Genomic DNA, 22,313 nt, shown 5'->3' on the forward strand with positions numbered 1-22,313 from the left:
CGGGGAAGCCTCCCCTGCCGCAGAAGGCGGACTAACGTTAGTGGGATGATTGAGCTGAAAAGCCCTCATATCGTGGTAAGTAGGAGGTTCACTATCAGAGTCAGTTTGTTGATTTGCCTCATCTGGAATTGCAGGGGGGATCTGTTGATCCGCTGCTTGATCTTCTAGAGTACTCGATGTCGACGGATGAGGGACATCTGGAATAGCAGGAATGATCTGTTGATCGACATCCTGACCGTCCCGAGGCGGTGACGGTGAAGTAGAAGATGATGATGATTCAGATGAAGTAGTTGAGGAAGTCGCCGTAGGAGGGTGGTCCATGGTACCATCGCGTGTTGCGGGACTATACTCCGGATCATCTGCAACGTTCGATTGTGAAGTGGGAACCTGTCGTACTTGATAAAGGATGTGTTTCCATCCATACTAATGTTCCTATCTCAAACTCTAGAGGGTCATGGCGGAGGTCATAGTATTTCTTCTGGTGAGCTTTGGCTAACTTAGATAATTCATTACTGAATTCTAATTGTTCCTTAAGAACCTTTAAAGCGTTACTACGACTGAGGTCATCAGGGTCCTGAATGGGTTCTTCAATTTCTAAATCCCAAGGGAGACGTGGCTCCTGCCCTAAATTCAAAAAGAAAGGGGATCTGCCCGTGGTTTCATGGGGTGCGGAATTTATAGCGAATTGAAGAAGGTCAAGGGATTCATCCCATCTATCATGATGATTCCCTACATAGAATGATATTAGCTCGCCTATTACTCTATTTACTCTTTCAGTGGGATTCCCCTTAGGTGTGTAGGGGGTGGTAAAGCTCTGCAAGTTTGCAGCCAAAGTTTCGAGGTAAATTGTACCCCTCTGGCACTGTTAAAAATGTGCATGCTTTATTTTAATAAAAATTCTTTAAATCTTAATTTTATAACTTAGCAAATTAAATTAAATATAAAATACCAAACTGTATAATTCAAACTGTATAACTTAAATTTCAAAAACCTAAAAACATTCTTGTAAATTTTCCTTTACTCGATGTAAACTTTAAAATTGAAAGAAAAAATATAAAACCCCCCAAAAAAGGGATTAAAGCCTTTGTAAAGAAATTCAGGTTGCCTTTCGTGAAACATGGGGCGTGTGTGGTAAAGATCACGCACCCCAAAAAACTTTCCATGTTTCCGAAAGGCGCCATGAAGCCTATTGACGTCATGGCCTGGGTTTCTATAGAAATCATTGTAAAGAGAGGAATCACTTCTCTGCTCTTCGCTGCGCAAGCAAGATGGGTAAAAATTTGAGAGTAGTCAATAAAATAAAATAAAACCAAGTCTTGTCCTTTGAAAATAACCTTAGGATAAATAAACTAAATTAAAACGCGGTTAGCACCCAATTAAAACTAAACAAAAAGAACGCGGTATCGTTTTTCAGTCGGCGATATAGCGGCAAAAATTCAAGCTCTCCCAGAACCAGCAAACCCTAGGAATTGGATAAAACAAAAGTCCAATTTTCTACATGGTACGCGAAACCCGGGACTAAACGCGTAATCGAAACGAAACAATGCCAAACGAAGACGAAATTACGGGTGAAAATATGGACGGGGACAAAACAAACGACCCGAAATCCTCATCCTCAAAAACAAACAAAACTTCAAAAGCGCAACAAGCGCGTCTGGACAAATTAAATTTACAACGGGCTGCAAGAAAAAGCACTCGCGACGCAGTTAAAAGAACAATAAGTGAACTAGACGCGCTTCTCAAAAACACAACAATTTCATCTTTAATAGATGATATTGAAGACAATCTAAGCATTTTACTCCAAAAAGAAGAAGAGCTGGTAGAACTAGACGCCAAGGTAGAGTCTCTCATTGAAGACGAAGCCGAATTATTCAAAGAAAGAAACGAAGCCATCAACGAGAGGGACATCATCATTCTCTATAAATCAAAATCAACGAGGGCTATCAGAAGGGCAAACGGACAAGGAGGATCCAGCTACGGTGGATCAACCGTCATCGGGCAACTACCGCTACCCACGCACCCAAATCAACAAAGCAGCGCTGGAAACAACGGAAATTCAGGCATCAAACTTCCGCCAATTAACATCTTGAGGTTCAGAGGAGACCATACGAAATGGCCGAGCTTCTGGGCAAGATACAAAATCACCATCCACGATCAAACAAATATCTCAAAGGTAGAAAAAATGATTCACTTAATATCATATTTAGATGGCGAAGCCCTTCAGGCTGTAGATGGATTTCCCGAAATTGATAGCTCTTATGATGAAATAATAGACTTGTTAAAGAAAAGATACGATAAAACACATGTTGCTATTAATGAACATATTAGAAAGTTAGCAAGTATTGAACCAATTAACGAAGTCAATAATGTTAGGGCGTTACGTCGTCTATTAGACACGTGCGAAATAAACTTAAGATGTTTAAAATCTTTAGGGGTAACCTCAGCCGCGGAAAAGGCTAGTTATGTATGTCCCGCATTATTGAGGTGTCTTCCAGTCGAAATACGAACGGAGTATTATCTTAAATATAAACCAGCAGATGGTAATTATTGGGACGCGGAAGAGTTAATTAGGTTTTTTTAAGGAACAAGTTGAGTGCAGAGAGATGGCCCAGTTGTTGGCTGGAAAACCAGAACAAACTAAAAGTTTTAAACAAAACGATAAACTAAACGATAAACAAAATTTTAAATTTAAAACGGACCCTAGAAAAACTTCATCTGGCGGTTCCGCTTCTGCATTATCGGTACAAACAAAACCTCAATCGGATTTTTTTTGTATCTTTTGCGATGAAAAGGGACATAAAACAATAGAATGCCCAAATTTCACTATAGAGCAAAAGACGCAAATAATTGACGAGAGCGGTAGATGTACCAACTGTCTAAAATTTAGTCATAATGCCCAAAATTGCTTTTCAAAATTTAAAAACTGCAGAAAATGTCACAAAAGAACGCATAATTTTGCAGTTTGCGATCAAAACCAATCCCATTTAAAAGAAAAACCCCAATCAAATTTAAACATAGACAACATTAACCCAAAAGTAGTTTCCTCAGTGAAAGGAGGGGAAAAAATAGTGCTGCTGCAAACCGCTACGGCTATTGTGCGCAACAATACCTTCCCAGAAAAACAAGGAGTCGCTAGGGTATTATTGGACGGGGGGAGTCAATAAGTTTCGTGAGAGAAGATCTTTCGAGGCAGCTTAACCTTCCAATTGTAAGAAAAGAATATTTAGATGTATATAGCTTCGGTGAAGAAAGCCCCACCGAAAGGGAGGCAAATAGGGTAAAATTAATCCTTGAAAATCGCTCAGACCCCGAACAAAAGGTTGAAATAGAAGCTGTAGAGGTACCCTTTATTTGTCACTCTGTACCAAGCATATATAGCTCGGAAATAGAAGAAATCATGAACCAAAAAGGCCTACAACCAGCCGATATCTCCAGTAAATCGGAAGAAATTAATTCCGACCTACAAATACTAATTGGAGGCGATTATTATTGGCGGGTAGTATCAGGAAAAAATGAAAGATTCAGTGATGACGTTGTAGCTATAGAAACCGTTCTAGGCTGGTCCATTCAAGGGCCTACCGGAACACCGAGAAATAGGTTCTCTTGTAGCGCTGTTAGTACTCTGCTCGTCAGCCTTGGACAAAAACAAATAAATGACAATTTAAATAGATTTTGGGATCTAGAATCCATCGGGATAAAAGAAGAAATAACAAAAAACCCAGGGGATGACGCGACTGTGGCTAGATTTTTTGAAGAAGTAGAGTTTACAGGGGAAAGGTACAGCGTTAAGTTCCCTTGGATAGTTAGTAAGGAAACATTACCTGATAACTTCCAGATAGCAGAGAAAAGGCTACACAGCTTAATTAGAAAGTTCAAAAAAGATCCAAAATACTATACAGAATACAAAAAAATCATAGAAGAACAACTAGAAACAGGTGTGACAGAAATAGTACCCGAAGAAGTTCTCAAAGAAAAAAGGGCAGGGACCTATTATGTACCACACCAGGGGGTGGTTAGGGAAAACGTTGCTACCACAAAACTACGCGTAGTATACGACGCCTCATCCCATTCAAAGGGTAAACCATCGCTGAACGAGTGCCTAGCACCTGGACCCAATCTTAACCCAGATTTACTGCTATTGCTCTTAAAATTTAGGAAACATCCTGTAGTAGTAGTTAGCGACATTGAAAAAGCTTTCCTCCAAGTTGAATTAGATGAGGGCGATAGGGACTCTGTCAGGTTGTTGTGGGTAAAAGAACAAAACGGAGAAATCTTAGATAACAAATATACAGTTATTAGAACTTGTCGCGTTCCCTTTGGCATCAGCCCATCCCCATTTTTATTGGGATGTACCATTAAGTTTCACTTGCAAAATATAAAAGAGGTAAATGATAGAGTTTTAGAAAGACTAAAAAATAACCTTTATGTGGATGATTTCATATCGGGGGGAAAAGACGTAGAAGAGGCGTATGAAATCTCAGTGGGGGCAGCTCGCGTACTAAAAGGAGCGGGCATGAAGCTACGTAAATGGGTAACCAATTGTCCAAATCTAAGAAACCTTTGGAATAATCATTCTAACCCAGAGGAGCTTGATCTATTTGAAAAGGTAGATCAAGAAAAAGAAACAAAAATATTAGGATTAAACTGGGAACCAAATTTAGATAGCTTCAGATTCGACCTAAGCAATTTAATCGCTGTAAGCGGAGTAAAAGGAACAAAAAGACAAGTTTTAAGTCTAGTGGCGCAAATCTTTGACCCGATAGGCTTATTAGCTCCATTCACAATACGCGCAAAACTTCTTCTCCAAGAGATTTGGAAATTAGAAAAAATAGGGTGGGACTCCGAACTACCTGAAGAAATAAACAACCAATTCGAGGCATGGTGTACTGAATTCCACAAACTAAATGAAATTAAAATAAACAGACACTACTTCCTCGGAGAAAAGGATATCACCAACCTAGAGTTGCATTGCTTCTGCGATGCGAGTATTAAGGCTTACTCAACTGCAATCTTTGTCAGATATCAAACAAAATCAAACGAAATAAGAGTTTCCTTAATTACTGCAAAATCTAGGGTAGCTCCTCTAAGAGAAAAAAGCCTTACACTCCCTAGGCTTGAACTAATGGGATGCCTGTTGGGAGCGAGATTAACCAATTACGTCAAAGAAACGTTTGGTGATGAATTATCAGCAATTCATCTCTGGACGGATTCTACAATAGCCTTGTCATGGGTAACCGACAATCAAAAGACATGGCGACCTTTCGTATCTAATCGAGCTAAAGAGGTTCAAGAATTAACAAAAAACTACGAGTGGGCTCACTGTCCAGGGGTCGAAAACCCCGCCGACCTACCAACTCGTGGCATCAGCGCAAACAAATTAAAAGACAATGAGTTATGGTTTCAAGGACCGCACTGGTTGAGAAAAACTAAAGACCACTGGCCAAAAACCATGCCTGAACCTAATTTAGAACTAGTGGAGAATGAAAGGCGCAAAGTAATTATGTCGGTCAGAGTGATAAATATTGTAGGAATTCAAAAAATAGTAGATTTAAATCTAACCAATTCCCTAAACAAATTATTACGCGTAACATCATACGTGTTAAGATTCATAAAAGCAGCTAAAGGGTTAGGTAAAACCACAGGACCCATAACCGCGGAGGAAATTAGATTAGCTGAATTAAAATTTGTAAAAGATATTCAATCAGAAGAATATAGAATCGAATTGAAAGCTTTAGAACAGGGAAAAAACGTTCAACCCTCTTCCAACATAGCTTCATTAAGTCCCATTTTAAGCAATGGAGGGTTAATTTGTTTGGGAGGTCGTTTAAAAGAATCCGAAGACCTTACATACAGTGAAAAGCACCCCATAGTTCTGAACAAAAATCATAGGTTTTCAAAATTACTCATGATTAGAAGTCATGAGGAAGTTAATCACAGCGGCATAGCAGACACTGTTACCCAACTGAGAGAAAAGTATTGGTTAACGGCTGGTAGACAATTGGCAAGAACAATTGTAAAGGATTGTACAAAATGCAAAAAATTCAAAGTCAAACTAGGCGAAGTGCCTACCGCCCCGTTACCCAAGGAACGCATTAGCGAAAACCCCGCCTTCTCCATAGTGGGATTGGATTTTTTCGGACCATTAATAATCAAAACACAAAATGATAAACAAATTTCCCATCAAAAATCCTATGTTTTATTGGCAACTTGCGCCGTCTCACGAGCTGTCCATTTGGAACTCGTGCCATCACTCAGCACTCAAGAGTTCCTTTTAGCATTTAGAAGAATGATCGCGAGAAAGGGTATACCTAGTATAATTTACTCTGATAATGCTTTAACATTTAAAAAGGCCGATAGAGAATTAAAACTAATCTGGGAAAAACTCAATGATGCGGAAATTAAAGAATTTTTTGGAAAAAAATGTATTCAATGGAAATATATTGTAGAGCGATCAGCATGGTATGGTGGTTGGTGGGAGCGTCTCGTACGCTCAGCAAAAACATCACTAAAGAAAACTTTAGGTAGAGCAATGCTTAATTACACTGAGATGGAAACAGTAATCTCTGAGACCGAGGCCCTAATAAACTCTCGCCCGATCTCGTATAATTACAATGACCCTAACGAACCATCACCCATCTGCCCAGCTGATCTAGTCATTGGCCGAAGATTAACTTCGCTGCCACCCCTAGAATTTAAGGAAAATGTACCAACAAAATTGAATCAATTTAAAATAAGAGAAAAACATCGCGAACAAATTATGCAAAGAATCTGGCGAAAGTGGCGACAAAATTACTTAATGGAATTAACGTCTGCGCACCATTCCGATCCAAATAAAAAGGATTCTGCATTATTTAAAGTAGGCGATGTAGTAATCATATATGACGATAAAATACCACGTCATATGTGGAAATTAGGAATAGTAAAACAATTGATTATTGGTAGAGATAACAAAATTCGTGCATGCATAATTAAAAATAACAAAGGAACGGAACTTAAACGCTCCGTGCAACATTTAGCTAATTTAGAAATTACAGATTAAATAAATTCTTCCTGGTGATAATAGTAATTATCACCGGGGGGAGTGTTAAAAATGTGCATGCTTTATTTTAATAAAAATTCTTTAAATCTTAATTTTATAACTTAGCAAATTAAATTAAATATAAAATACCAAACTGTATAATTCAAACTGTATAACTTAAATTTCAAAAACCTAAAAACATTCTTGTAAATTTTCCTTTACTCGATGTAAACTTTAAAATTGAAAGAAAAAATATAAAACCCCCCAAAAAAGGGATTAAAGCCTTTGTAAAGAAATTCAGGTTGCCTTTCGTGAAACATGGGGCGTGTGTGGTAAAGATCACGCACCCCAAAAAACTTTCCATGTTTCCGAAAGGCGCCATGAAGCCTATTGACGTCATGGCCTGGGTTTCTATAGAAATCATTGTAAAGAGAGGAATCACTTCTCTGCTCTTCGCTGCGCAAGCAAGATGGGTAAAAATTTGAGAGTAGTCAATAAAATAAAATAAAACCAAGTCTTGTCCTTTGAAAATAACCTTAGGATAAATAAACTAAATTAAAACGCGGTTAGCACCCAATTAAAACTAAACAAAAAGAACGCGGTATCGTTTTTCAGTCGGCGATATAGCGGCAAAAATTCAAGCTCTCCCAGAACCAGCAAACCCTAGGAATTGGATAAAACAAAAGTCCAATTTTCTACAGGCACTAAGGATAGCGTTAGTAGCTTCCCATCTAGAAATAATAGACTTGAAAGCCTGTAATAGTTTTAAGTGGTATCATTTCCACGAATTTAGTCATATAATCGACAAAAACTATTAAATATTTATAGTGGTGTCTACTTGAAGGGAAGGGTCGCATTATGTCGACACAAATCTGGTCCCAAGGACTTGTTATTTCAGAGGGTTGCATAGCCCTGGCTTTTTTCTATTCCTAGCCTTAAATTGTTGGCATAGTGTGCATCCTCTAACATAATCCTGGACATCACTAACTATAGTGGCCACCAATATCTAAATGTGACTTTGCTCAGGGTTTTATCCTTGCCCCTGTGAGCTGATAGTGGGTGGTCATGTAATAACCTCATGGCTTCTAGCCTTAAACGAGGAGGTAAATAAATTTTTTCAGGATGATTCCTGAAAGGTCTTCTATAAAGAAGATCATTTTTTAACTCAAACATTTTATTCCTAACTGGGTTAGGTCCTTGCAAGGAATTAATAATAGGGGAAGCAAATGGGTCTTCCCTCTGAGACTTCTTACATCATCTAATGTAAATACTGAATATAAAGCTCTAGGACCTGGAGGACGTATCCGACCTTCAACAGAATCACTAGATGAAGTTGAATTACTACTACCGGTAGAATTTTGACTTGTACTACTACTAGTGGGATCTTGGTTACTAGTAGAATTTGAAGTAGAGGAGCTAAGGTTAATACTTAAACATTTATCGGGGCCCTCGACAAAGCGTCAGCTACTACGTTTTCTACTCCTTTCTTATGCTTGATTGTGAAGTCAAATGTTTGAAGGTACATTGCCCATTTAACTAGACGAGAATTTGGCTCCCTAATATTAAACAACCACTGTAAAGCCTGATGGTCAGTGAGGACAGTGAATTTACGACCTTCTAGAAATGGCCTAAACTTCTTAACCGCCCAACAGATGGCTAAACACTCTTTCTCGCTAGTTGAGTACCTGGTTTCCGCATCTTTTAGTCCTGTACTAGCATATGCTATAGGGACTTCTACGTTATCTTGTATTTGGGATAGAAGGGCACCTAACCCTGCATCACTAGCATCTGTAGTGAGAATGCACGGGGAATCCCTTCTTAAGGAAGCTAAAGGATGGGCTTTACATATTTCTTCCTTAATTTTTTCGAACGCCTGTTGCTGTTCGATGCCCCAAATAAATTTTTGATCCTTCCTTTTAAGCTTGTTAATAGGGGCTACTATTTGGGAGTAGTGACCAATAAACCTATTATGCCATCCTGCCATCCCTAAAAATCTCTGGACTTCCTTAACATTTTTAGGAGGAGGGAATTTCTGAATAGCTTCTATTTTAGAAGGATCTATATGCACTCCTGTTTCGTTTACTATGTGACCAAATATGGTAGCTTCTTTTTGAGCGAAACGACATTTTTTTAACTGTAGGGTGAGACCCGCTTCCTTTAATCTATTTAAGACATATTCTAAACACGTTAAGCGTTGATCCCAATCTTCGCTAAGCGAGATTAAATCATCTAAATAATCGATTAATTGGAAGTAGTCCGCGTCTCTAAAAATTTCGTCAATTAAACGCTGAGAAGAGCTAGGGGCGTTACACAGCCCAAAAGGGAGTACATTAAACTCGTACTTTCCCATGTGAGTCACGAAAGCAGTTTTTTCTCTACTCTTAGGGTGCATTTGCACTTGCCAATACCCTGATTTAAGGTCAAGTGTAGTAATGTATTTTGGCCTTCCTACTCTAGCTAACATATCCTCTATATTAGGCAAGGGATAAGGGTCTTTAATGGTAACTTGATTTAGTTTTCTGTAATCAATACAAAACCTATAGGGTTTACCCCGTTTTGTTTGATCAACTAAAACTACGGGCGAAGCCCAAGGAGATACTGAGGGTCTGATTATCCCGTCATCTAACATTTCCCTAACATGTTGTTCGATTATTTTTCTTTTCTGGTCATTAACACGATAAGGCTGAGACTTTATGGGTGGACTATTACCCGTATGAATCTCATGGAAGATTAGTCCTGTTCTTCCTACTTTATCACACTGTTAAAAATAAAGGTATTTTCAAGGTACTATAAAATACCTCCGCGACCTTTTTAGTACCCATGAACGTATTCTATTAGTTGTCTCACATTGCGGGTATTAAATGATTTCGAAAGAGGTATTTTGGAAATATAAGGTATATAATGAAACCTTTTAGAGTTTATGCGCTTCTGGTGGTATTTTATCGTACCCTGGAAGTAGAAAAAGACTTAACAGACTTCTTTAGAGGGATTTTTTAGCTCCGGCGTGCTGATTTTAACCAACACTAATAAAGTAAAATACATGATATAATACTTCTAGCCCAATTTCTCTAACACTAACTGTTTACTTCACCAGTAGCACTAGTAATGGCAGCGTAGAAGAAATCTCTATTGGAATATTATATATAAACACAAAGATTAGGTTCGGTAGGGTAGAATAGGGTTGTGGTTTTCTACCCGAGATTTCAATTTCAATATCGAGTTTCCTAGCTAGTGGTTTTTCTTAAATATTTAATTACATATAATTAATATTAATTATTTTTTTTGACAGCTATGTACACTAGCATACGTTACATCATTTAAAGGCAGTACAATTATGATATAAGGCATACATAGTTAATATAAAGGTTTGAATCCGAGCTTACGCCTTCAGTCGCCATTCAGAAAATATCCATGTATATGTGACACTGAATTACCTTTACACTATAACAATATCACACCTTCCTTAACAAGGGGATGCTAAATTTAGTATCGGTTGATCCCTCGCTTACTATGCGAACTCTCACGACACCGCAAGCCTACGGCACAGACACTTAAAGGCGAGATGGAAGGCAAAATTTTACCCTTATCCCGTAAGCCCACAACACAGACACTAAAGGTTGAGATGGAATGCAAATTTTACTCTCGTGTCTTTCCGTCTCTTTTACACCGAAGTGGTGTAATGCTTACCATGTCTGAAAATGATTCAAGCCCGCGGTAATTAAGGAAAAGTTTACCAGTTTTAAATGTGCCGCAAATAATTTTGATAGCGCGAAAGTTTGTGGGTTTTATTTGACACCTAATTCGGTAGCACAAAATACCTTTAAAAGTATATTTTCGAACCTTTTTGAGTGTTAACAGGTACCCTTTTCGGTATAAAGGAGTACCTTTCACAATTTGAAAGTTTTATTGCGACCTTTTTTTGAGGTTTAAATGATTCCCATTACGGGATCACAAAATACCATGTAGTCCTCAAAAGTACCTTCTTCAAGAGGTATTTCAGAGTACCCTTACACAACGGTATTTTGTAGTACCTTTATAGGTACGTCTGGGGATGCATCGAAAAATACCTTTAAAGGTACTAGACAGTACGGTTATTTTTTACAGTGCAGAAAACAACTCAGGAAATTTCAATAAAAGGGTTTCTAATTGATGACGTTGTTCGTCAGAGATAGGGGCTGCGGAAACTGCGTCCCTAATACTATTCACAATCTCCTTATCTATTGGATCCTTTTCAGATGGAATTGAAAAAGGGATCTTTAAGTTACCCACTAAACATTGTGAGGATTCGAAATCTAATTTGACCCTATTTTCTTCAAGAAAATCTTGACCCAATATAAAGTCACTATTTAGGGAAGGAACTATGTAGAATTTAAATTTGAATTGTTTCTCACTTTCATTTGATTTGAGAGTAAACTCTAGTTCGTGAGAACCTTTTGTAAATGTATAACGGCCATCGCCCCATACTACACAATCAAGTTGTTGTTCAGGTAATTCTTAAGAATTTCTATGTTTACAAATTTTCTGCCTCTGATCTAAACTGACAAAAGAGGCATCGGCCCCACTATCTAATTTAGCGTGAACTGTCGCGTGCTCAAAAGTAACGGGAATGGTAACCCTTTTATGGACTGAACCCTTCCGGACGGATTCAATCCTCAAGGGAAACGCGACACGCTTCTTGTTAGGGGAATCTATTGGGCACCGGGAGAGGGATCACGAGGGACCTCTCCCGTCTGGGCTTCCCCCGACTTGATAATATTTTTATTTGGACAGTCGGGTGCAAGATGACCTGGTTCCTGACAACTATAACATGTGATAGTACGTGTAGATGGGTAAGACAAGGCCAATTGACAACCAGGAGATTTAGATCTCTGATTATAATATCTGTTATAAGATCGTTGACTATTTGAAGTATTTTGAGCTCTAGCTTTCGATCTAGAGTCTAAGGGTTTCAAGGGATATTCCCATGTAGGAGAAGTAGGAGGATTACAAGGGCTTTGACAATGCCCGGGGGAACAATGACTATGGACGGAGCTTTTGTTTGCTGGGCAAGATGACTCAGCTGTAGCTTTAGGTTTTGGGGGTGATCTCCTCTTTTTCCTTTTCTCGGCATTCCTTTTTCTAACTTCAATAACCTTTCCTTTTGTTTTACAGGAATTTCTTAACTGTTCCATCGTAGTAAATTGCAGGAATAGGAGGGGAGTTCTTAGTTCATCTTTCAAATTGCTCTTAATAATAGGAACTAACTCCTTTTCGGAAAGAGGATGGGTCATTCCTAAATTTGTCTTCATTACATCCCCGAAAAAATCCTCTACAGATTCCTTATCTTTCTGGCTCCTATGGGAAATCTCTATCTTAAGGTTAGAATCAGCTTCCGAGTCTCTAAACTGAGCCTTAAAATGCCTTTTAAAAGTCTTCCAAGCTAAATGAGGATGAGTAGGGTTTGAACTACACATATCGTCATATTGACGGATTATATCCCTGTACCAATACAAGGCATGCCCTCTTAATAGGAGAGGCAATGCCGCTAACCTGTCTGAATTTGATAGCTTGTGAAATTTGGCATATTCCTCAAAGCAGCTAAAAACTCTGAGGCTTTATCGCTAGACGATCCCATAAAAGTTAACCTTTCTGGCGGTTCAATAGGGACTTTTCCCGTCTGAGGAACTGAACTTCTATTTATTAACTTACTAATTTATCCAAACTATACACTCTAAGAAAAAAGGTTCTACTTTGCCGAGAAAAGGGTTCTTAACGCTTTTCCCCTATTTTAAACCCTTTTTTGATCTACATAGAACCCTTTGATATGAGTTCTCTATAAAGCCCTAAGGAGTACATCTACGATCCGAGCTGGGGTTTTTCTTAGAACCAAGTTAGTTTCTTTTGGAACCGTATTAGGTTCCTACCTGAATCATGTGGCGTGTGCTTCAAAACCTTGTTCAGTTGTAATCGGAACCATGTGTAGTTTGACTGAGAGCCGTGTTGAGTTCGACTCTGAACCTGGTTTAGTTCGACTCTGAACCCCACTTCGTACGGTTAAGAACCGTATTGCGTTAAACCCAGAACCCGGTTTATTCGACTCAGAACCCTGTTTAGTTCGACCCAGAACCATGTTTAGTTATAATCCGAACGCTGTGTAGTTTGACTCTGAATCATGTCGAGTTTGGCTCAGAACCCTGTCGAGTTAGCCTAAGAACCCTGTTTCGTACGGCTAAGAACCGTATTGAGTTAGACCCAGAACTCCATGTAGTTTGACTCTGAACCGTGTTGAGATCGCCTAAGAACCGCGTTGCAATCAACCCAGAACCAGTGTAGCTCGACTCTGAACCCGGTTTAGTTCAAATCAGACACTGATTTATTTTGACTCAGAGCCCTCGTTTGTTTCAACTCCGTTAAAATTATATCATATCATATGACCACCTTATAGAGGTTCTTATTTCAACAGTGTTAGGTTGCAATCATAACAATGATTTTCAATTTTTCTCTCTTGGTGACTTTTTTAAAACTCTTCACCGTGAAGTATAAGTTTACACTATATTTAAATGTAGTAAAGATGAATTAAAGAGTAAACACCAAATTTGAAATATTAATATAAAAATAATTTCTTGGATTATTGAAATGAAACAGAGCTTTGTAGCTACAAAACTACAAAAGGAATCGTAATGCCAAAACATATTTAACATATTTTCAATTAATATTCAGCAATAAAAATGTTTTGATTTTGTAAAAGATCATTTCATCCTATTCGCTTTATATTAACCTTGTGTTTCTATTCATATGCAATCTTCATTACTCGTTCTATATAAACTTGCACTTGTGTCATTCCGTAGAAAAGAAGATTATCTTAAATAATTAAATAAATATAACTGATTTTTTTAATCGTCAGTATTTTTCCTTAATTCTAGTTAAGCCGTTTTAAGAAACGTTATTCTTAAAATGAATTTAAACATAGCTATTGTTGACGTTTGACTTCTAGCGTATAGCGTTTTCACAATTTTTGGAAATTTAGGGTATATAAAGCGATTCATTCACAAATGATAAAAATAAGAGCAATTGCGTTAGCATTTGGTGGAAGCCATGCCATTGGGAGGCTAAACGTTTCTCGTTACCGTAGCCGATCGCGCGTACATCTTAACCCCAACGATGATAATGTAGTAGAAGCTAATGTTCCAGATTGGCGTGTATGTGGTATACACAGAAGCCCAATGGTGTTGTCAGAAGCCAATAAGTACAGATTTGCGTGTATGTGGTATATACCATACGAAAGAGAAGTGTGGAGATAGCGTAATGAAGTAGAATTTTCCTAATTTCTGTTAACTGCGAACGCGGTCCGGAAATTGCGAACACGGTTGCTCTGATTTGCCAACTGCGAACGCGGTGATAGACAGACACACACACACACCCACCCCCGTCATCGTCACTCGGAGAGGTAAAAACCTGTGTTAAGGAAAAATTCAAGTAATTTTATGAATTCCTCTAATTCCAGCATTTTGAACTCTCCTAGAATTATTTGCCAATGATTGAAAAATCAAAATAAGTATAAATTCCTTCAAATATTTAGTATAAGGTAGTCCAAAGAATTATAAATTAATTTTGATTTTTAAAATCTTTGAGATATTTTTTGGATGTTCCACTATGCAGGTAGAATTAGTAGATGATTTATCTCTTCACGCTTCACGCTCTAAGCTCATATCAAAAAACCTTTAACTAAAAACACACCAAATGAGGAAAAAAAGTGTTAAGTAAAGCCCAAAGGTGTTTATCCCCACCATTCAAAAAGTTTTATGTTAAACAACAATGCGATTTGGAATTGATTCGGTTAAAAAAGGTTGTGTAATCGTTTCCAATGCGTTGGCAACGCTTGTGCAAGCTCGTGTAAACGTGGCTTATATTTCCGTTTAAAAACATTTCAATAAGGGTCAATTAACACCGTGCCGTTTTTCTAAGCACCCATTGATAGAACACCTTCAAGGATCTATTAAAACCCCACACGTTATTACAAGAACCCTTTTAAATAGATACGATCTGCTAAGAACCTTCCTGTTCTTCTGTGAACCTTCATCCACGTCTGGGAACCTGTAGCGTTCCAACTAGAACGTAAGAGTTCTATTGAAAACCCTCGAAGAACCCCTTTTTTTTACAGTGTATATTACCGAAGACTGATAATTAGGCTAGACTACCGACGACTGGTAATTAACCCAGATTACCGACGACCGGTAATTAAGTCACATTACCGAAGACCGGTAATTAAGCCACATTACCGACGACCGGTAATTAAGCCGGATTACCGACGACCGGTACTTAAGCCAGATTACCGACGACCGGTACTTAAGCCAGATAACCGTCGACCGGTAAACAAGCCAGATTACCGACGGCTAGTAATGGAGCCAGATTACCGACGACTAGTAATGAAGCCAGATTACCGACGACTAGTAATGAAGCCAGATTACCGACGACCAGTAATGACGCTAGATTACCTACGACTGGTATTGATGCTAGATTACGGACGAGTAGTAATTAAGTTAGGCTGTGATGTAATTATTAGTGTCGAAACTTTCTGTATTTGATCGTGATCTTTGAGGGCTATACTGCAAACGAGTACTAGACCTATTTGTAAAATGATGCGCATGGTTCATGTTAAAATATTTTACTGAAATAATTTTGGTGAAAAAACTAATATAAGAATTTTTTAAAATAATATAATCATGTCTTCAAAAGTTGAAAATTTTAATATCTGTAATTTAAGGCAATTTTATACACTTATCTTTTACACTTTCCGGTCTTTGCCTAGAATGACAGTTTTTATTAATATCATTCAGTTTTTGCAACGAGAGTAAAATCATATAAAAGTCCGCGGTAAAACATCGTAAGTGCAAGAGTGGCTTTCTCCTCGGTTTCATCCACGGCAAAACGCTGTAAGTCCAACAGTATGACATATAGGGTGCAATAACGAAAGTCAAGCATAATTTAAAAATATGAAATGTAGCACTTAGACTTAATTTTTCGCAAAAACATTAAATTTGTTCGTAGAAAAAGCTTTTCATTTTGATATAAAACCGTTCCCAAACGTAATAAACAAATACTTCATTTCAAAACGGTGGCATCAAAATGGGTAAAATGGAGAAAAACACTTTCTATGGGGAAATTTGAACGTTTTCACCAAAAACACTGACTAATTTTATGCAAATGAAAAACCACCTTTATCAACTTCATTTTCATTATGAACTAATGGGTGGATAATTTTGAATTTTGAACCACATACTAAAGGTCCAAATTTTAGTTCAGAGGAATATTTTCAAATCAGTAAACATAATACGAAAAATGTTACATCCAATAAAATATACCCTCATACATTAAAGGCAGTATGAAGTCTTTTCTAAGAGAGCTTCCGCTCTCTCAGAATAATGAGTGCGTGATAACTGTTTATTTTGGAGAAGACGTAACCGTAAATTTTATACGCAGCAAACCGTTAATTTAGTGGAAACTATTCATTAATAACTAATTTCATTTAATCATAGACTTAAATATGATAAAGCAGTAAATTTAATTCCAGCTAGTAGCGTTTTTGGTAACATTTCGCTTCGGTTAATTTTACGGTAATTTCTTAAAGTGTAGAGACAAGGTGAAATTTGTTTTTGCTTAGACGCGTAATCAAGGGAATATTTAACAGCTGAGAATTTTCCTCCACCTAAATTTGCTCTTGGGTAACGGTTACCTGCGTACTCTACCGGAGACGTTTATTATTTTCAAATACGTAATAAATCATTCTGTGGAGAGAAAAGTTAGGTAAATCCCAAAGCGGCTAGGAAATTTAAATCTATTACGCAATTAGAGTTTATTTAAAAAGTTTTCAATTTCATTCAAATAAGAAGATTAAATTTAATATGTTATCATAAAGTTCACAACTATAGTCTGGAACGCGGAATCTCAATGCGAAATTTCTTCAAACTCAAAAAACCCCGAGGCAATAATAGACTATTTCGACAATCTTACAGCGTCAACTTAACGTCACAACGAACACTATCAGTACAATATTCACAACTAAAACGTTTCAGATATTGATAACTTTCCTTTTCAGAGAAACTGAATACGCTTACGTTATAGACGTCTTCTTCCATATTTTAAGCAAATAGAAGCCCCTTGTCCAACAGCAAATTTATGCTTAGATTTAGAGACACAAAATGATCGAATCTACAGCGTGTCCTCACCACGAGAAGTCAAAACGAGTTTTACCACCGGAATCGACCGAAGAGTCCAATTATGTCCGCATACTATTTTTGTTGTCGCATCATTAACCTGTAAAAACAGAGCCTTAATAGTGCTTCGACACCATTTAGTTAAAACGTTCATTACTAATCACGAAAGAAGACTTGAGTTAACTGCGCCAAACGAGGAGCCAATCACCCTCAGATTCCCGCTCCACCTATTACGTATTACGCGCTATAATTCTAGCGCTGTCAAGAATAGGCCTTTAAAAGAATAGGCGTCATAATTTTTGCACAAGCGAGGGTGCAGACTTGTTCACTAATTACTCTGAGTGGCTGGCCCCTCGACTCCAAGTTGGAATAGTTACTTTTTGAAATGATGGCATATACGAGAAGCAATCACGGAGTGGTATTAAAGTCATTTTAGAGTCCACTTTGTTTTGCACGTACATTTGCGAAATCGAAACTCGACAGTGTTACGACGCCATGAAGTTAAAATGTTCATTTCTAAAGGCCCGTTTTCAATCAAGACTTTTTTGATAAGAAAATAAGTCTTTGCGTCTAATGTAATGTTCAGTCAAAAGTGGAAACACAAATTGTAGATGGTTTTCGGACAAGCTTTAAATTCAGTTCGAGAAGCGGATATCTAAAAGAGATAAGATATTTGTTTCTCATTTTCTTTAGGTTTTAACCGCTCAAAGTGAAAGTAATTGAGTTACGCCCTCTTCAGTCAATTTTACTCGTTTGATGCTTGTTTGAAAACGATCCGAGTTGCGGCTTTTCGATTTCGATTTTCATTTGTGTTCGAAAACGCGTCAAAAGTTCGAAAGGAAAGCCAAAAGCGAAGAGCTTGTAAAACGTTGATTGAAAATGACCCTTAATTTAAAGTCAGGGATAAAATCTCAGTTTATACAGGCGAAAAGCTGCAAAAATGGCTTTGGTAATGATGGTTCAATATTAGGAAAAATAGCTAGAATATTGTAACATGGCTGCCAGAATTCTTGGAGCTTCCACTCCTTTGTTCTGGTAGGGCATATCTAGCCTCCATGTCACAAGCCACTCCCCCTTCGACACATGTGATCTACGATAATTTAGTTTTGCTAATCCATAGCCCACTCGATCACGCAAGCGTCTCGCGCTATAGAAGCCCGATGAAAGAATTCAGTTTACATGTATAAGCGCGACTTTTGAAAAAAAATCCAAGTCTACGAAAATTAACATTACGTTCCATGGGAGGAGGTCGGAGTTTTGGCTACATCCTTTGTCCTATTGACCGAAATGACCTGAAATTTTTATGAGACGTGAAATTCGACGTGTTTCATTATTCTAAAAAGGATTCAAGCTTCTAGAGTGGATAGTTTAATTAAAAAAAAATATTTTCAAAATCAAAATGATGGGTTCAGTGCTAAGACTGATAATATCTTCGGATCTACTGGTCCAAATGTCCTGAAATTTTAATGAAAGGTGTGTTACAATCTATTCTATCTAAAACTGGTTAAAAAATTCATAACTAAATTGCTTCATAAAAAAATTTTAGTACTTTCACTCCCGTTCCCAGATTAAACGTGTTGCTTAACATTAGGCTAAAAATCTTATAATTAAACAAAATTATAGGCCCTAAAGCCTAAAACACACCTATTTTGGGAAAGTTCAGAAGAGCCCTTGTGTTTCTACCAAAAGAACTTTATTATGTAAACGCAATTTTAGTTCAAATGCATTGAAAATATCACAAATTTTACAAAAACAAAGAATTAAACATGGAAAAATCATGATTAAGAAACTAACTGAAAAAGGTCGGAGAAAAGTATCATAATACCAGTTGCAGTTGGTACAAAAGAAAGATTTAGTGGAGAGATAGTTTTAAATTATAATTGTCAAGGAGGCCCAATAAGCAAAAAGCTTCCTCACAGCGATCCTCTGCTTGTTCAATGAAGCGCGGTGCTTGATCTTAGTTTTGATTACAGGGCCGTCGAGAGAGGGGGGCAATTCGGTGCATTTTCCCGGGGCCCGTACCTCTCAGGGTGCCCGGCTGGGCCTCGACCTTTGTTAATTCTATTCGATATTGGCTGTGAAAATTTAAGTATGAAGCTTTTATCTTCAACAGTAAAAGGTATAAATTGAACGAAAAGTGGTAGTTTCTTAACTTGAGCCTGCTCTTAAAATGCTCTCAGTCCCTAATTCTCCCCTTTTCCCATTAAGCATTTTACTGAAAGTAAAATACAAACGAAGGCTTAAGTTTTGTTCTCACGAGAATCACCCTAGGCCACTGAAAAACTTTTTACAGTTATTTCTTTGCTATGGACGATCGGGCAGGCAAGCCAAATAGTCATATACCAACAGCTCTCTGACTTCAAAGTTAATGGTTATGGGTTTAGGCAAAGTAGTCACACAACAACTAGTATACACAGCGTCTCGCAGTCGATCGTAAATGGTTTGCTTAGTTGTAACTTCATATTTTGTGGGTTGAAATTAAAGAAGCATAAAGAATATCACAATTTTATGTAAAATGAACTTCTAAACTAATTATCCGTGGAAAAAACTTGTAAAAGTATGACAAGCGTCGCCTGGGACCTGCTACACCGTTAAATGTTCAGACATGCCATTTACAGCCTAGTTTTAAAGAAAATTTTGTACACTTCGTTTATATAATGCATATCTTTAATTGTTTATAATATTGGTAATATTTAGAGGTGTGCGGTTAACCGTTTCAATCGAATAATTCGCTCGAATACCGAACCGAATAATTCGATTCGGTATTCGATAAGCCCGTTTTCACTATTCGATTCGAATATCGAATACCGAACTGACTATTCGGTTAAAGTTCGACTACCATAAATTTAGGTCCTTGGCACTAGAGAGACCCACCTTATTTAAAAAAATTTCATCCCAATTTTATTTGTCTCCCATCAAAAACTACCAGCAAGTGCATAGGAAAGTTTTAAGAAATACTAGACCACCAACGAGGAGAGGTATTTTGAAATTTAGGAGTTTCTAAATGTTCCTCTCCTTGCTTTGTATTGACTATTGGCGAATATTCGGGTTACTATCCGATTAACCGCGAATAGTTGGCCTAGTATTCGCGAATATTAGGGTTAAATATTCTCGGTTACTAGGCTTAACTATTCGCGATTAATCGGGAAGGAAAAAATTACCAAGGCCCAACTATTCGGTATTCAATTTGGAATAAACTATTCGATTCGGTATTTGATAAGGAAATTTTTTTGGTATTCGATAACCGGTTCAATACCCAAAAAGTGGTATTCGCACACCCCTAGTAATATTATTATTATCTCATTTTAGCTGTGCTAAAACATATTGCAAGTGAGAATATAATTTATATGAAAGTGTATGAAGTTCAAGAATATTTATATGAAACTTAGCTGTCCATGGGATTTTAGAACTTATGATGTAGCAGTTCGAAAACAAAGCTTTGCATATTTTTACACGTTAGTTTTTTTTGTTAGGATTTCACTTCTTTTAAGTTTTTAAAGTGAGAACTAAAACACAATTTAAAGAACTTTAAGAATTTTTAAATATTCCCTTACTTCATAAATTACAAACTGAATAAATCCCAAATTTTAGGTGACCAGCTCTTCCAGAAGTACTTTAGATTTTTCATGAGTGAAATAGTGAAAATTTGACTTTCGCAAACTATATAAGGTACAAAATTGTAATTTGGCGATACAAGTACCCCAGTGAGTTCTATTAGTTAATGAAATTTCACACTTTTAACTTGAACCAAAACTAAGATACCCGGCTTTAAAGTGCTTAAGTTGCTCCGAGAAAAGAGTGTTTGAAATGCTTTTGACGAATGCACGGCGTGCTTAATTTGGCAGACCGACTGTGGTGTACCAGGATTAGGGTTCGAAAATTACGGTAATTTTGGAAAATGGTAAATTACGCCGTAATTCTCAGCGTAAATTACCGTTCAAATTAATTTATCAAAGTTCAAAAATAAATTATATTGATAGTTTTTACTTTTTAAGCTAAATAATGAAAAATACATGAACTTTTCACAGCATTTCTCAAATAAGAACACATGTGCGGGTACAGCAAAATTTGTAAGTCTAACACGATATAAAACATTTAGCTTTTAGACGATTTCTATGCAAAAGAATTCCGTGGTAAATTAAACTGGTAATTACCATTTTCGTAATTTACCGGAGAAAATCGTAAATTATAATTACCCTGGCAAATTACCATGTTAAATAACCGATTTAGATCTCTAGCCAGGATATTTTGCCTCCCTATGAGTTGGTGAATTTTTCTAGGGGCCCGCAAAGTCTCTCGACGGCCCTGGAACTTTTGAAGCTTTGTTTTAGGATTTGTCAACTTTTCTTGAAGATCCTATCATTTCTTATTTTGACGATAGACTTTATATTTTAATTGATTGATTTTTTAAATACCTCGCCCAACAAGTAAGGATAACTTTTAAAATTGGCCCATGGCTTGGGAAAATGATATTCTCAGCTGGGCATCATCACAAGGGTTTTCGTGACATCTGCCCCTCTGCACGTTTACAAATCTCAGAAAATTGGTGCAAGAGGTCTAGGTTTTATAATCTATTACTCCCTAAAAGGCAAGTTTTGGACAAATATAATGGGGTTGGTTTTTTATTGTGGAAAACAATTGTAAGTACCAGAACGGAATGATTATATACTTCTGTAAGTACTGAATTTACAATTGTGACATAGGAAATTAATTTAATTAAAAAATCTATCGACTTTAAAAGCTTGAATCCTATTTAATATAATATAATCGATTGTAACACACCTCTAATTAAATTTTCTGGACATTTGGTCCATTAGAAACAAAGATATTGTGCATAAGCACTTAATTTACAATTATGACATTGGAAATTAAGTTTTATTAAAATAATTATCCACTCTAGAAGCTTGAATCCTTTTGTATATAATAGAATAGATTGTAACACACCTCTCATTAAAATTTCAGGACATTTGGGCCAGTAGATCCGAAGAAATAATCAGTCTTAGCAAGTTAGCACTGAACCCATCATTTTGATTTTGAAAATATTTTTTAAAAAAAAACTATCCTCTCTAGAAGCTTGAATCCTTTTTAGAATAATAAAACAC

The 22,313-nt window shown here is 37.1% G+C and overlaps 1 protein-coding gene across 1 annotated transcript; it reads left to right on the forward strand.

Annotated features, from left to right (window-relative positions):
* Positions 1–2,603: 2,603 nt before the first annotated feature.
* Positions 2,604–7,039, forward strand: LOC149632677 (uncharacterized). The gene is made up of 2 exons (XM_089850989.1): positions 2,604–3,137; positions 3,194–7,039. Exons 1-2 carry the CDS (start codon positions 2,604–2,606, stop codon positions 7,037–7,039), a joined length of 4,380 nt encoding a protein of 1,459 aa, XP_089707115.1.
* The last annotated feature ends 15,274 nt before the right edge of the window (positions 7,040–22,313 follow it).

The sequence above is a fragment of the Phalangium opilio genome, unplaced genomic scaffold, assembly GCF_054372755.1.
Source record: "Phalangium opilio isolate 3A_F unplaced genomic scaffold, DU_Popi_V2 ptg000098l_1, whole genome shotgun sequence".
Taxonomy (NCBI): domain Eukaryota; kingdom Metazoa; phylum Arthropoda; class Arachnida; order Opiliones; family Phalangiidae; genus Phalangium; species Phalangium opilio.

Bases quoted from the DNA above. Each gene is read 5' to 3' on its own strand.
- LOC149632677 (XM_089850989.1), top strand. From the start codon at position 2,604: ATGGCCCAGTTGTTGGCTGGAAAACCAGAACAAACTAAAAGTTTTAAA. The intron at 3,138-3,193 runs GTATTATTGGAC...CTTTCGAGGCAG, and splicing joins AAAAACAAGGAGTCGCTAGG to CTTAACCTTCCAATTGTAAG.